The sequence below is a fragment of the Gorilla gorilla genome, chromosome 1 (genome assembly GCF_029281585.2).
Source record: "Gorilla gorilla gorilla isolate KB3781 chromosome 1, NHGRI_mGorGor1-v2.1_pri, whole genome shotgun sequence".
Taxonomy (NCBI): Eukaryota; Metazoa; Chordata; class Mammalia; order Primates; family Hominidae; genus Gorilla; species Gorilla gorilla.
This window is the reverse complement of record NC_073224.2, coordinates 207343779-207357201: the sequence shown is the minus strand read 5'-3', so window position 1 is coordinate 207357201 and position 13423 is coordinate 207343779. Positions and strand designations below refer to the sequence as shown.

Sequence of the window (13423 nt, the reverse complement as noted above, 5' to 3'; positions counted from 1 at the left end):
GTACAGTTGGCCAGGCACAGTGGCTCACACACATAATCCCAGCACTTTGGGAGGCCAAGGCGGGCGGATCATGAGGTCAGGAGATCGAGACCATCCTGGCTAACATGGTGAAACCCCGTCTCTACTAAAAATACAAAAAAATTAGCCAGGCGTGGTGGTGGGCGCCTGCAATCCCAGCTACTCAGGAGGCTGAGGCAGGAGAATGGCGTGAACCTGGGAGGCGGAGCTTGCAGTGAGCCGAGACTGCGCCACTGCACTCCAGCCTGGGCGACTGAGCGAGACTCCATCTCAAAAAAAAAAAAAAAAAAAGACCAGCCTGGCTAACATGGTGAAACCCCATCCACCAAAAATACAAAAATTAGCTGGCATGGTAGCGCACACCTATAATCCCAGCTACTCAGGAGGCTGAGGCACGAGAATTGCCCAAACCCAGGAAGTGGAGGTTATAGTGAGCTGAGATCGTGCCACTGCACTCCAGCCTGAATGACAGAGTGAGACCCTGTCTAAAACAAAAAACAACAAAAAAAGTACATTTATGGGCTTTAGGATCATCTCATTTGCTGAGGGAAATATTTTCACACAACTCTACCATATTTAAAATTCTTCCAACTTAGTGTTTTTACTTTGCACGTAAAGCATAATTATGTATATTGATTTTTAATCTCCTTCGAGACCTTGAAGTGGGGTATATTCTTTTGATGGTAAATCGTTTTATATTTCCATTTTAATTCACTTAGTCTAATATGTTTTTATATACTGGTCTGTTCAGAGCCAAAGATAATATAAACTGTAAAAATGCTTAAGTGTCTAGGTCAGAATCACCACTGTAGATACTCAGCATCTACCAGTGGTTACTGAATCTTTGTCTGGTAGGATCTCAGTCTAGTTGCGGCTGTCCAACCAAAGGAGGTCTCCACTACACCTGCTTTCTTTTTTCTTTTTTTTTTTGAGACAGAGTCTCACTCTGTTGCCCAGGCTGGAGTGTAATGGCGTGATCTTGCCCCACTGCAACCTCTGCCTCCCAGGTTCAAACAATTCTCCTGTCTCAGCCTCCCGAGTAGCTGGGACTACAGGTGCCCACCTAGTTTTTGTATTTTTAGTAGAGATGGGGTTTCACCATGTTGGCCAGGCTGGTCTTGAATTCCTGACCTCAAGTGATCCATCCACCTCGGCCTCCCAAAGTACTGGGATTACAGGCGTAAGCCACCATGTCTGCTGGTCTTATATTTTTAGATATCATATGGTCTCAGGAATTTGAGGAATTGTATTGGTTTATTATGTTTGGATCCACAATTATTATTCCTTTTGACACTCAAATTTTTAGTTTTATCCAGTGAACCGTCTCTACCTTGATGCTGGCTCTTGTCTCCTTTTGTCACAACTCCATTAAATTTTGAAAGTGTCCTTGTTCTCTGGCTCCAAAAGAGGCCTAGACTCACTTTGTACTTTCCCTACCACAGAGCTGGAATCAGCCATTTCTCAATCCATTTCCTTTAGTGGAAAGTGAAATTAGAGCCCAAAGTCTGGGCAGTCATTGTTATGGAGGTGTCATTTCTTTTACACTATTTCAGTGGATAGAGTTAGAAGATAGATATTTTGGAGGGATGGACATGAATCTGTATCAGAGCTTGTAACAAAAACAATACCACATTTGATACCCATAGTTTTGTTTGTTTGTTTGTTTGTTTTTTGAGACAGAGTCTTGCTCTGTCATCCAGGCTGGAGTGCAGTGGCACGATCTCAGCTTACCACAACCTCCACCTGCTGGGTTCAAGTGATTCTCCTGCCTTGGCCTCCCGAGTAGCTGGGATTACAAGCACATATCCGGCTAATTTTTTTTTTTTTTTGTATTTTTAATAGAGATGGGGTTTCACCATGTTGGCCAGGCTGGTCTTGAACTCCTGGCCTCAAGTGATCCACCCACCTCCACTTCCCAAAGTGCTGGGATTACAGATGTGAGCTACTACGCCCAGCCTAATACGCATAATATTACTATCTCAGGAGAAATCAGAATTCATTCAAATCATGTACTTTTAATGTTTACTGATTAATATGTCAACAGTTACACACAGGATAATAACTGTACTAGTGGTAATTCCATACATTTTCCTACATATTTTACCAGACTATATTAGCTTTCTTGGATTTTTTTTTTTTTTTTTTTTTTTGAGATGGAGTCTCACTGTGTCATCTAAGCTGGAGTGCAGTGGCACAATCTCAGCTCACTGAAACCTCCGCCTCCTGGGCTCAAGTGATTCTCCTGTCTCAGCCTCCCGTGTAGCTGGGATTACAGGCGTGTGCCACCATGCCCAGCTAAGTTTTGTATTTTTTTTTTTAGTAAAGATGGAGTTTTACCATGTTGGCCAGGCTGATCTCAAACTGCTGACCTCAAGTGATCCACTCACCTCAGCCTTCCAAAGTGCTGGGATTACAGGTGTGAGCCACAGTGCCCAGCTTCTTGGATTTTTTTACTGTGTTTGGTGCCCTACTTCTGCACTGTCCTGACTTTATTTAAATGAATATTCCATAAACATTGATTCAACATTATACAATTAATTTTTATAATTTTTAGATTAGAACCCATAATCTACTGTTCTGACAGCTATTGAACAAAATTGTTTATTACTAATTATAATACGTAATTATTCCTCACTACAACTGTTTACCAAAGCATTTCACACGTGTTAACTCATTTGGTCCTCACGTTAACCCTGTGAGTGATATTTCCATTAGCCAAAGGAAGCAAGCAAAGATAATACTAGGCTGATATGTAGAAGCAGCACCATAGTAGTTGTTTGTGATGAGTGTCCAGTAGAATTAGTCAGTCTTCTCATCTGTCTGGGTGGTGCCCATATCTTACCAGTTAAATATTTTAACTGTCACCCTAAAGCAGGTTTATATAATGTTTTAAATTACTTGCTCCGAGATACATGGTTAGTAAGTGACGAAGATAGTAAATAACTAGAACCACAACCCTTCCAATCCCTGTGGTCCTCTTTCCACCAGATCTTTTATTAATAAAAATGGCAAGTTGTCCTTCTATCTAAAATATTAATAAATTTAAATTTATGCAATATTTTTCTTTCTCTAGTAAAATAACAAAAAATTAATACACAAAACAAGAGAGATTCCACCCCCCGACCCCACCTCAAATTAAGATATGTTCAGCCTGGAAAACACAGTGAGACCCTTTCTCTATAAAAAATGTTTTTTTAATTAGCCAGGTGTGGTGGCATGCACCTATAGTCCCAGCTCCTCGGTAGGTTGGGATGGGAGGATTGCTTGAGCCTGGGAGGCTAAGGCTGCAGTGAGCCATGGTCACCACTACACCATAGCCTGGGTGACAGAGCGAGACCCTATTTTAAAAATAAAAAGTATGCTGGGCGCGGTGCCTCACACCTATAATCCCAGCACTTTGGGCGGCGGAAGCAGACAGATGACGAGGTCAGGAGTTTGAGACCAGCCTGACCAACATGATGAAACCCCGTCTCTACTAAAAATACAAAAATTAGCTGGGCGTGGTGGCACGTGCCTGTAATACCAGCTACTCAGGAGGCTGAGGCAGAAGAATTGCATGAACCCCGGAGGCGGAGGCTGCAGTGAGCCGAGATCGCACCATTGCACTCCAGCCCGGGCAACAGAGTGAGACTCAGTCTCAAAAATAAATAAATAAATCATAAAAATAAGTAAATAAGTACATGGCACATAGTGTTTGCAATTATTATTATCATAGGAAGTTACCTCAGATACCAAATGCTATTGGATTAAGGGATAGGTGAAATTATTATGTCATATTAATAATAAAAAACATGATAGCCACTATTTAGAGAAAGCTGATGTTTAATATTTCTGTGACATCAATTCACCACTAAAACCCTTGATCTTTTTCTAATAATAGATGTTAATTTGAGTTTAATGCATGGCTTTGAACATCTTAAGTTTATGAACTGGTACCTAAAATATCAAACTGTCCTGCTTTTGAAAAATCACTTTTATCACTATTTAAATCTCTACACAGATTCACCAGGCATGTAAACTCATCTGCAGAAAATGTAAACGTCATGTGACAGATCTAACAGGGCAAGTGGTACAGGAGGGAACCAGGCGCTACAGACTGTGTAATGAGTGTCTTGCAGAATTTGGCATAGACAGCCTCCCCATTGACTTGGAAGCTGAACAACATCTTATGTCCCCATCAGATGGAGATAAGGATTCCAGATGGCACTTGAGTGAAGATGAGAATAGATCCTATGTGGAGATTGTAGAAGATGGGTCTGCTGATCTGGTCATCCAACAGGTTGATGATAGTGAAGAAGAAGAAGAAAAAGAAATTAAGCCCAACATTAGGTAGCTGTAATGTGAACCAACAGAGCTGGCATGTCTGCAATTTACATTGACTTTCTGTATCTCTCTCTTTCTATGGTCTGAGTCTAGTTAACAAATTTATCACACTGACTTTAAAGAAATGATCTGATATAACTTGCATGCTTTCTGAACAGGCCATTGTATCCATTCTGAATTTTGTTGCCCTAAAACGTGTTGCTGCACTGGAAAGAAAGAACTAGCTTGAGTTGGCTTGATGGATGAACAATTATCCTCTTACCTTCATTACAATCCTCTTACTTTATTACAGAGATACCCTTTTTCTTTTAATATTGGAGGATCTACTTAGCAAACTTTTTTCAAAGAAAATACTTTAAATAAATTCACCACAACCAAACTTTATGTAAGACAATTTCAAGGTGTTTCAAAAACACATAACTACCAATGTTTAATTTCACAGGGAACCAGTTAAGAGCACAGTTAAGGATCTGGCAACCCACCTTACTAAACAAATTAGTCTTTCTATTAATTTGAGATCTGAAACAACCTGTCATTACTCTGATATCCTGAACTTTTAAGGATTATGGAAGAAGACTAAAATGTTTGAAATCATTCATATTTGAAATTTTTATCATTAGCTTAAAAATTACTCTCAGTATGTTAAAAAAAAAAAAAAAAGTAGAGGCTGACCAAAGATTATATACAGATATTTTCTTAAAGCAGGAAACTAATGTTGCCTAAAAGTCAAGGTAGTTTGTGAAGACAATCTGTCAGTGTGGTTGTCCGTCTCTCTAAAGAAAAACAGGCTGGGCGCTGTGGCTCATGCCTATAATCCCAATACTTTGGGAGGCCAAGGCAGGCGGATCACAAGGTCAGGAGTTTGAAACCAGCCTGGCCAACATGGTGAAACCTCGTCTCTACTAAAAAATACAAAATTAGCCGGGCATGGTGGCAGGTGCCTATAATCCCAGCTACTCGGGAGGCTGAGGCAGGAGAATCGATTGAACCTGGAAGGCAGAAGTTGCAGTAAGCCAAGATCACACCATTGCACTCCAGCCTGGGCAACAAGAGCGAAACTCCGTCTCAAAGAAAAAGGAAAACAAACTAGGAGGTTCTTACCATATATGAGTGATTTCTAACGTTTATGTAGTGCTATATTATTTATAAAGTACTCTCTCATGTATTTTCTCAGTGAGGTGGATACTATCTCTGATTTACAAATGAGGAAATTAAGGTCAGAAAGTCTGAGAGATAAAACTGATGATTGGACAGGGTCTGATTTTAAACAATCCTCTTTCAACCTTCTCTCCCTGTATGTCTCCTGAAATGGCAAAGAATAGAAGTCAAACCTCACCAGTTGGCAGTAATTATAAAAATAAGCCAATCAGAATTAGAAAGTATGAAAGGAGGAATTGAATCATTTTCAACAACATACAATATCTTGATCTAGAGATTTTCAAATAATGCTAAGTAATGTCCCTACAGTACCTATTGGTATGTTTCTATGTCAAGTTATTTATATGTAAATTTAAAGTATAAAACTATTTGAACAAATTATTCACTTAAATATGTTGAACATTTTTGCTTCTCTTGTTTATATAATATTTCCAAAACAAACTTTTCTCCTAGTATACAAAGTTTAAACTTCTCCCCTTTGGGCTGGGCCCAGTGGCTCACGCCTGTAATTCCAGCACTTTGGGAGGCTGAGGCGGGTGGATCACTGAGGTCGGGAGTTTGAGACCAGCCTGACCAACATGGAGAAACCCCGTCTCTACTAAAAATACAAAATTAGCGGGGCGTGGTGGTGCATGCCTGTAATCCCAGCTACTCAGAAGGCTGAGGCAGGAGAATAGCTTGAACCCAGGAGGCAGAGGTTGCGGTGGGCTGAGGTTGTGCCATTGCACTCCAGCCTGGGCAACATGAGCGAAACTCCGTCTCAAAAAAAAAAAAAATTCTCCCCTGCATAAATTATGAAACATTCCAAAATTACAGCTAAATTAGAGAAGCATTGTTTTAGTTCTAAAGGTAAAATCTAAATATCCGAAGTAAAGAACTGAGCTTCATAAAGGTCTCTTGTGCAAGTTATCACAGTGAAGCTTGATAGAATTTCACTGTATATGGAGAGGCTCCATCTATTTTACTGTTTTTGTTTTTGTTTTTGTTTTTTTTGAGACAGAGTCTCGCTCTGTCGCCCAGGCTGGAGTGCAGTGGTGCAATCTCGGCTCACTGTAAGCTCCGCCTCCCAGGTTCACGCCATTCTCCTGCCTCAGCCTCCCGAGTAGCTGGGACTACAGGTGCCCACCACCACTCCCAGCTAATTTTTTGTATTTTTAATAGAGATGGGGTTTCACCGTGTTAGCCAGGATGGTCTCAATCTCCTGACCTCATGATCCGCCCACCTTGGCCTCCCAAAGTGCTGGGATTACAGGCGTGAGCCACCGCGCCCGGCCAATTTTACTGTATTTTTAAATGCCATGACATACCTCAAAATTATCCTTTTTATGTTACTATTTTCTCTTGTTCTTTCATTAATTATTGTCCTTGATACCAATTTCTAGGCTAAATTGGTTACTTTCTTTTAAAAAATTTAAAAATAGATGAATAACCATTTGTTTCATGGTACTTAATTGAGACTTTTTCAAGATTCCCCTGATGGCACATTTGCAGTTGCTTCAAGACTGGATGATGTGCATTGAGTTCTCTGTTCTCTCAACATGGCTGTTCCTAAATCAGGATTCTGGTTTTTTTGAGACGGACTCTTGCTCTGTTGCCCAAGCTGGAGTGCAGTGGCGTGATCTCGCTCACCACAACCTCTGCCTCCTGGGTTCAAGCGATTCTCCTGCCTCAGCCTCCTGAGTAGCCGGAACTACAGGCATGTGCCACCATGCCTGGCTAATTTTTGTATTTTTAGTAGAGACAGGGTTTCGCTATGTTGGCCAGGCTGGTCTCGAACTCCTGACCTCGTGATCTGCCCGCCTCAGTCTCCCAAAGTGCTGGGATTACAGGCGTGAGCCACCACGCCCGGCCTAAATCAGGATTCTTAACAATTAAAGTGTATCTGAATGAGGAAGGAAACGCTTGTCATTCTCTAGTCTTACCCGATTAATACTGACACCTTTTGAAATTAAAACCTGATTTTTTAGTTGTTGGAGCCAGTAGGAAAAATGGCTGATTTGAACTTTTTTCATATAAATGAAGTAGTGCTTGCATGTGTGTACTCTAATGCACTTTAGTCTATGATCTAAATGTCCTTTTATGCTATTATCTTCTGCATGCAAACTTTACATACATCAGCATGAATATCCAACATTCACTGAACACAGTGCCACCAGCACTTGTAATTGCCTTTTCAGAAATAATGCTTTCTCATAATTGTTTATAACAAGCATCAAACTATCTCCACAAAACAACGATCAAGTTCACCAAACTAGACAAAGAATCTGTTGTATCATTTTAACATCATAGAAGAACATTTAAGACATGTTTGTAAGTTGTAAATAATGACTCCAGTTATAGCATATATATCTAAGACGTTAGAGACCAGTTATTTTCTAGAGTGAAACTGTCTATTGATGATTTGAGAAAATTGAATTCTTTGGTTTTTACATGTGGGCAAATGTTACATAGGGGTATAATCTGTTTAAATAAGCTTTATTTATGCCAAGGATTTTTTTTTAGTATCAAGACTTGGTTAGACCAAAGTTTGCTCTTGCAGGAATGCCATTTATCAGCTTCTGAATGCCCTTCTAACTCCATTACCCTCGAGAGTGTCTGGGTATAGGATGAAGCATTACAAAAAGAAAGCACCACTGCAGTCATGCCTAGTGTCTGGAAGAAACAAAATGGACTAGGTCTGCAGTTTAAAATAATTTAACCCGAGAAACTCTTCAAATGAATTGTTTCCTAAAGATGCTCAAATTTAAGGGATAAACTCTAAAATCAGAGCTGCTGTGGTTAAAGTCCCCCACAAACCTTTCCCCAGACACCTCTGCAGAACTCAGGTGCACAACGTTGAAAACCATGGAATTAGACAACTTCCTGAATTCCCTTTGAGCCTTGCAGCCTCATTTCGTTACTCCTGTTACTCACTGTGCTTATAAGCAGGTAACCATATGGTCTCTTAGTGAAGCAAATCACATCCTTAGCTCATGATGTTCCTTCTATGGGTATCAGATCTTAAGACTTTTTAAAATTTAGGAACAAATGTTTCAATATTATATTTTCAGTAATGCAATCAAAATAAGCATAGTTACTGTTTTCTGTACGGCTAAGTACTGCCTAATGGATGAAAGAAGTTTGGTGCTTCAATTTATGAGCTCAGAACTCAATTCATTAAAGTTATTTTGCCAAGTCATGCCAAGATATATTGAAATTTCCACTCATATTGGTTTTTAAAATTTTTTTTAGTCCTAAAATTCATAAGTATGGAAAATCACTAAAAGCAGTGTAGGATAAGGTGTGTTTAACTGGCCGGGCACGGTGGCTCATGCCTGTAATCCTAGCACTTTTGGAGGCCGAGGCGGGCGGATCACTTAAGGCCAGGAGGAGTTCGAGACCATCCTGGCCAACATGGTGAAACCCCGTCTCTAGTAAAAGTACAAAAAATAGCTGGGCATGATGGTGGGTGCCTGTAATCCCAGCTACTCGGGAGGCTGAGGCAGGAGAATCACTTGAACCTGGGAGGTGGAGGTTGCAGTGGCCGAGATCGCACCACTGCACTCCAGCCTGGGTGACAGAGCGAGACTCCATCAAAAAAAAAAAAAAAAAAAGATGTGTTTAACTGGGAAGGGTGATAATAATAGAATAATAGGTACAGGAGGATCAAACTTTATAAACCAGAAAGTTTTATGTTATTTTATATGAGTGTATCAGTATTACTATTTATCATTTATATAGCATTTTATATTTGCAAAGTGTTTAATAATTTTTGTTATTCTTTACATATATATGAAATAAATAGGACAGTTATCCCACATGAAAGGTAAATAAATTGAGGCACAGAACAGTAAAAAAACCTAAGGGTCAGGCGTGGTGGCTCACACCTGTAATCCCAGCACTTTGGGAGGCCAAGGCGGGTGGATCACTTTAGGTCAAAAGCTGGAGCCCAGCCTGGGCAATATAGTGAAACCCCTTCTCTACTAAAAATACAAAAATTAGCCAGGCATGGTGGTGGGCACCTGTAATCCCAGCTACTCTGGGGGCTGAGACAGGAGAATTGCTTGAACTCAGGAGGCGGAGGTTGCAGTGAGCCAAGATCACGCTACTGCACTCCAGGCTGGGTGACAGAGCGAGACTCCATCTCAGAAAAAAAAAAAAAAAAAAAAAAAAGAACCTAAGACAACCCAGTGAAATGGTAGCAAAAAATAGGAAATAGAATGATCACATTTCTGAATCCTAGACCATCAGCCTAATTCACTGAGGTGTATTGTGTATCACTCTATTTTATAGATGATTTTATATAAGTAACAGTGGATTGTTTTAAAGCTGACGTCATTGTATGTGGATACATTCTATATAGAATAAATGTTATGTAAAGGATGTGACTTTAGTTATGTCACAGGATCCTTAGGGTGTTGCTTTGCCACCAGCCAGAAACCTCTTGGCCGGTGGCTCCTCTGCTTGGGTTTTGCTTGTGCCTGCTGGGTTCATTCCACCCATGTGGACTGGCAGGCTGTGCTCCACTGGTGGTACCGGCTTGGATCTCATGCCTGCCGAGGGTGAGCCAGGCACGGAGTGACGGGTGTGTGAGTGAGCGAGCGTGGGGTCCGGCCACTGCACGCAACCAGGCACACTGGCTTCAGCGGGGTGGACAGCTCTAGGCGCTGGCACAGGCACCAGCTCCATGCCAGGCTGCAGTGGGACCAGACATACTGAAAGTGGCTTCCGCTGCGGGCATCAGCATCTGGACAAGTGGAACACGGTGGTGCCCGAAAGCTCAGAGATGCCAGGAACTGCAGAGCCCCAAAGAGGGTGTTACAGCATGTCACACCATGGCTTGGAACCCCGAGGTCTGGGCTGCCAGAAGGGCTACAGCTCTTCTCTCCTTCTCGTCGCCCACAACGTGGTGAGCAGGGAGCGTGTTTCAGCCCTGCTTGTGTTACAGCTCTTTCAGTCCACCATTTGGTGGGTCCCTAGTTCTTTTCCTGCATCCGAGAAGAATGAGGTATGCGGACAACTGGAGGGTGAGCAAGGCCGAAAGGAGCTTCACTGAGCAACGGAACAGCTCTCAGGAGACCTGAAGTGGGTAGCTCCTTTCCACAGGGCAGAGACGAGCTTCACTGAGCAACGGAACAGCTCTCAGGAGACCTGAAGTGGGTAGCTCCTTTCCACAGGCAGGTCGACCTGATGAGTGTCCAGATGACCAGCTCTCACCCAAGAGGAGACCTGCAGGCAGGTCCTTTTAAGGAGACTCAAAGCGGGTAGCTCCTTCCCGCAGCTGGTAGTCCTGACAGCCGGCTGAGTCTGCTGAGTCCAGGGGTTTTTATGGGCTCAGAAGGGAGGAAGTGCATGCTGCTTGGTCTGTGGGTGTCCATGGGCAGCCCAGAAAACACCACAAGTTCTTACTCTAGCCCTGGACTCCACCAGGAACTGCCAGACCAACCCCTAGGCTTCAGGCATTCCCTGGCTTGAAGGTGGGATTTCACTGGGAACCCACCCTTTTCCACCCAGGAACCTGTCTGCCTCCTGCCATCAACATGCCCTCCATGGTGCCCAGGCTGTTTGTGCCAAGGGGCGCCTGCAGGCCCGAACCAAGCCACCCTCATCAACCCCCTGACTGGCCTCCCTCCCATGCACATGGGTGCCCAAAGTTTAGAGGGGGCTGAGGTGGCAGGGGGCTGGCGTGTCAGTGCCACCTCTAGCATGCTCAACCTGGCCAGGTCACGACAACACCTAGGTTTGGCCCAACTTTGCTCTGCAACAGAGCAGGTGCAGGAACAGAAAGAGGCCAGGGAATGGGAGCAGGCACTTCTGAGCCTGTGGGTGCTGGGAGCTTCCCAAGCCCTGAAGAGTGCAGGGATGCCCAGGTCTGGAGCCGCAGCTGGGCGGCTGCAGCTGTGCCCAGGAGTGTGGGACTCCAGCCTTGCCAATTCAGTAGGGGCAGGGCTCCTGCCTGTAGCCAGCCCCTGTGGGCTTCGTGGAGCCGTGAGCCTCAGCTGCGTTTCCCTCACTGCAGCTGGCATCGCAGTGGATCTGTAAACTTCATTTTCACGTCAGCCTTCTCCCCACAGAACTGTATTAATGCCACTAAAAAAGTAAAATATTTAAATATAATGTTAACAAGTAATGAACCACACAGCAATAGAAGCAAAGGGACTCTTGAAGTCAAAATATTTTGCAATTACTGAAATAGTATAACACTTTTCCCTACTCTTTCTTTTTTGTCTTCAAACCATCAAAATCCGTTGCATACTTTCTCACCTTTAAATAGGAAACCAGAGGCTGGGTACGGTGGCTCACACCTGTAATCCCAGAACTTTGGGAGGCCGAGGTGGTCGGATCATTTGAGGCTAGGAGTTCAAGACCAGCCTGGCCAACATGGTAAAACCCCATCTCTATAAAAAATACAAAAATTAGCCTGGCGTGGTGCCGCATGCCTGTAATCCCAGCTAGTCAGGAGGCCGAGGCACAATAATTGCTTGAACCTAGGAGGTGGAGGTTGCAGTGAGCTGAGATCACGCCACTGCACTCCAGCCTGGGTGACAGAGCAAGACTGTCTCAAAAAGAAAAAAGGAAACCAGAGACCAGGGAAATACCCTTTACCTTTACCTTTGTGCTTAGCTAGATCATTTGCAAGCAGAATTTTATACTTTGCCTGCCTTGCTCTTTCAGATTTCCAGATACACAATTCCATTATATAGTTTCTTGATTTTCCCATTGGGAAAATCATTTATTTCCTTGTTGATATTACTTACAACTACTTATTTTCTTTATTAAAGAGAAACTTATTTTTATTCAGCCCATAAGGGAAAAAGGGAACAACATTTCTGCCTAGACCAGAGATCCTCAACTTTGGTTGCACATTAGAATCACCTGTGGATCTTTTAAAATACAGATGCCTAGGCAAATCAGAATCTCGGGCAGGTGGGGCTTGGGTGTAAGTATTTTTGCAAGCTAGGCTGGCTGGGCGCGGTGGCTCACGCCTGTAATCCCAGCACTTTGGGAGGCCAAGGCGGGTGGATCAGGAGGTCAAGAGATCGAGACCATCCCGGCCAACATGGTGAAACCCCATCTCTACTAAAAATACAAAAATTAGCTGGGTGTGGTGGCGCATGCCTGTAGTCCCAGCTACTCAGGAGGCTGAGGCAGGAGAATCGCTTGAACCCGGGAGGCGGAGGTTGCAGTGAGCTGAGATTGCGCCACTGCACTCCAGCCTGGCGACAGAATGAGACTCCGTCTGAAAAAAAAAAACCTAGGCTGGATACAGTGGCTCATGCCTGTAATCCCAACACTTTGGGAGACAGAGGTAGGAGGATTGCTTGAGCCTAGGAGTTTGAGACCAGCCTGGGCAACATAACAAGTCGCTGTCTCTACAAAAAATTTAAAAATTAGGTGGGCGTGGTGGCACGTGCCTGTAGTCTCAGCTACTCAGGAGGCTCAGGTGGGAGGATCACTTGAGCCTTAGGATCACTGAGTGAAGGATGCTGTGAGCTATGATGGTGCCACTGCACTTCAGCCTGGACGATACAGCAAGATCTTGGCTCTAAAAATAAAAATAAATAAATAAATAAAAGCTTCCCAATGTTTGTGACATGCAAAATAGGGCCCATTCAAGGTTTCCCTCTTGTCCTCCCCATATAGATGCCAAGGAGAGGCAGTAGGACTATTTGACCTTACAGTCCACTGGTTCTCAACCGTATCATTAAGGAAAAATTTAAAAATAGAGGTGTCCAGTCCAGGAAAATATTTATTTTTGTAAAATTTCAAGACACACTGCATGTTCCATTATCTACGGTTTTTAATAGAGACAAGTAATATCGACACTCTAATAAAATAATGAGTAGTCTTAAAATACCCCATTTTTATTTTGGGATGCATTTGCATTTTATTTGATTATGGGTATTGCATTCTGGGAATTCACACAGTATTTCAAACCAATAAA

At 42.9% G+C, this 13423-nt stretch overlaps 1 protein-coding gene across 5 annotated transcripts in view; it reads left to right on the top strand.

Moving 5' to 3' along the window:
• The window catches only part of ZBTB8A (zinc finger and BTB domain containing 8A), a 68548-nt gene extending 58687 nt beyond the window's left edge, over positions 1-9861 (top strand). For 4 of the 5 annotated variants that reach the window (XM_031000991.3, XM_055390771.2, XM_055390758.2 and 1 more), the window contains one exon: positions 4019-9861. In XM_031000991.3, the coding sequence (XP_030856851.1) occupies positions 4019-4351 (333 nt within the window). In that variant the 3' untranslated portion in view covers positions 4352-9861. The remainder of the gene's footprint in view (positions 1-4018) is intronic. The other variant, XM_031000992.3, reaches the window with a different exon arrangement.
• The last annotated feature ends 3562 nt before the right edge of the window (positions 9862-13423 follow it).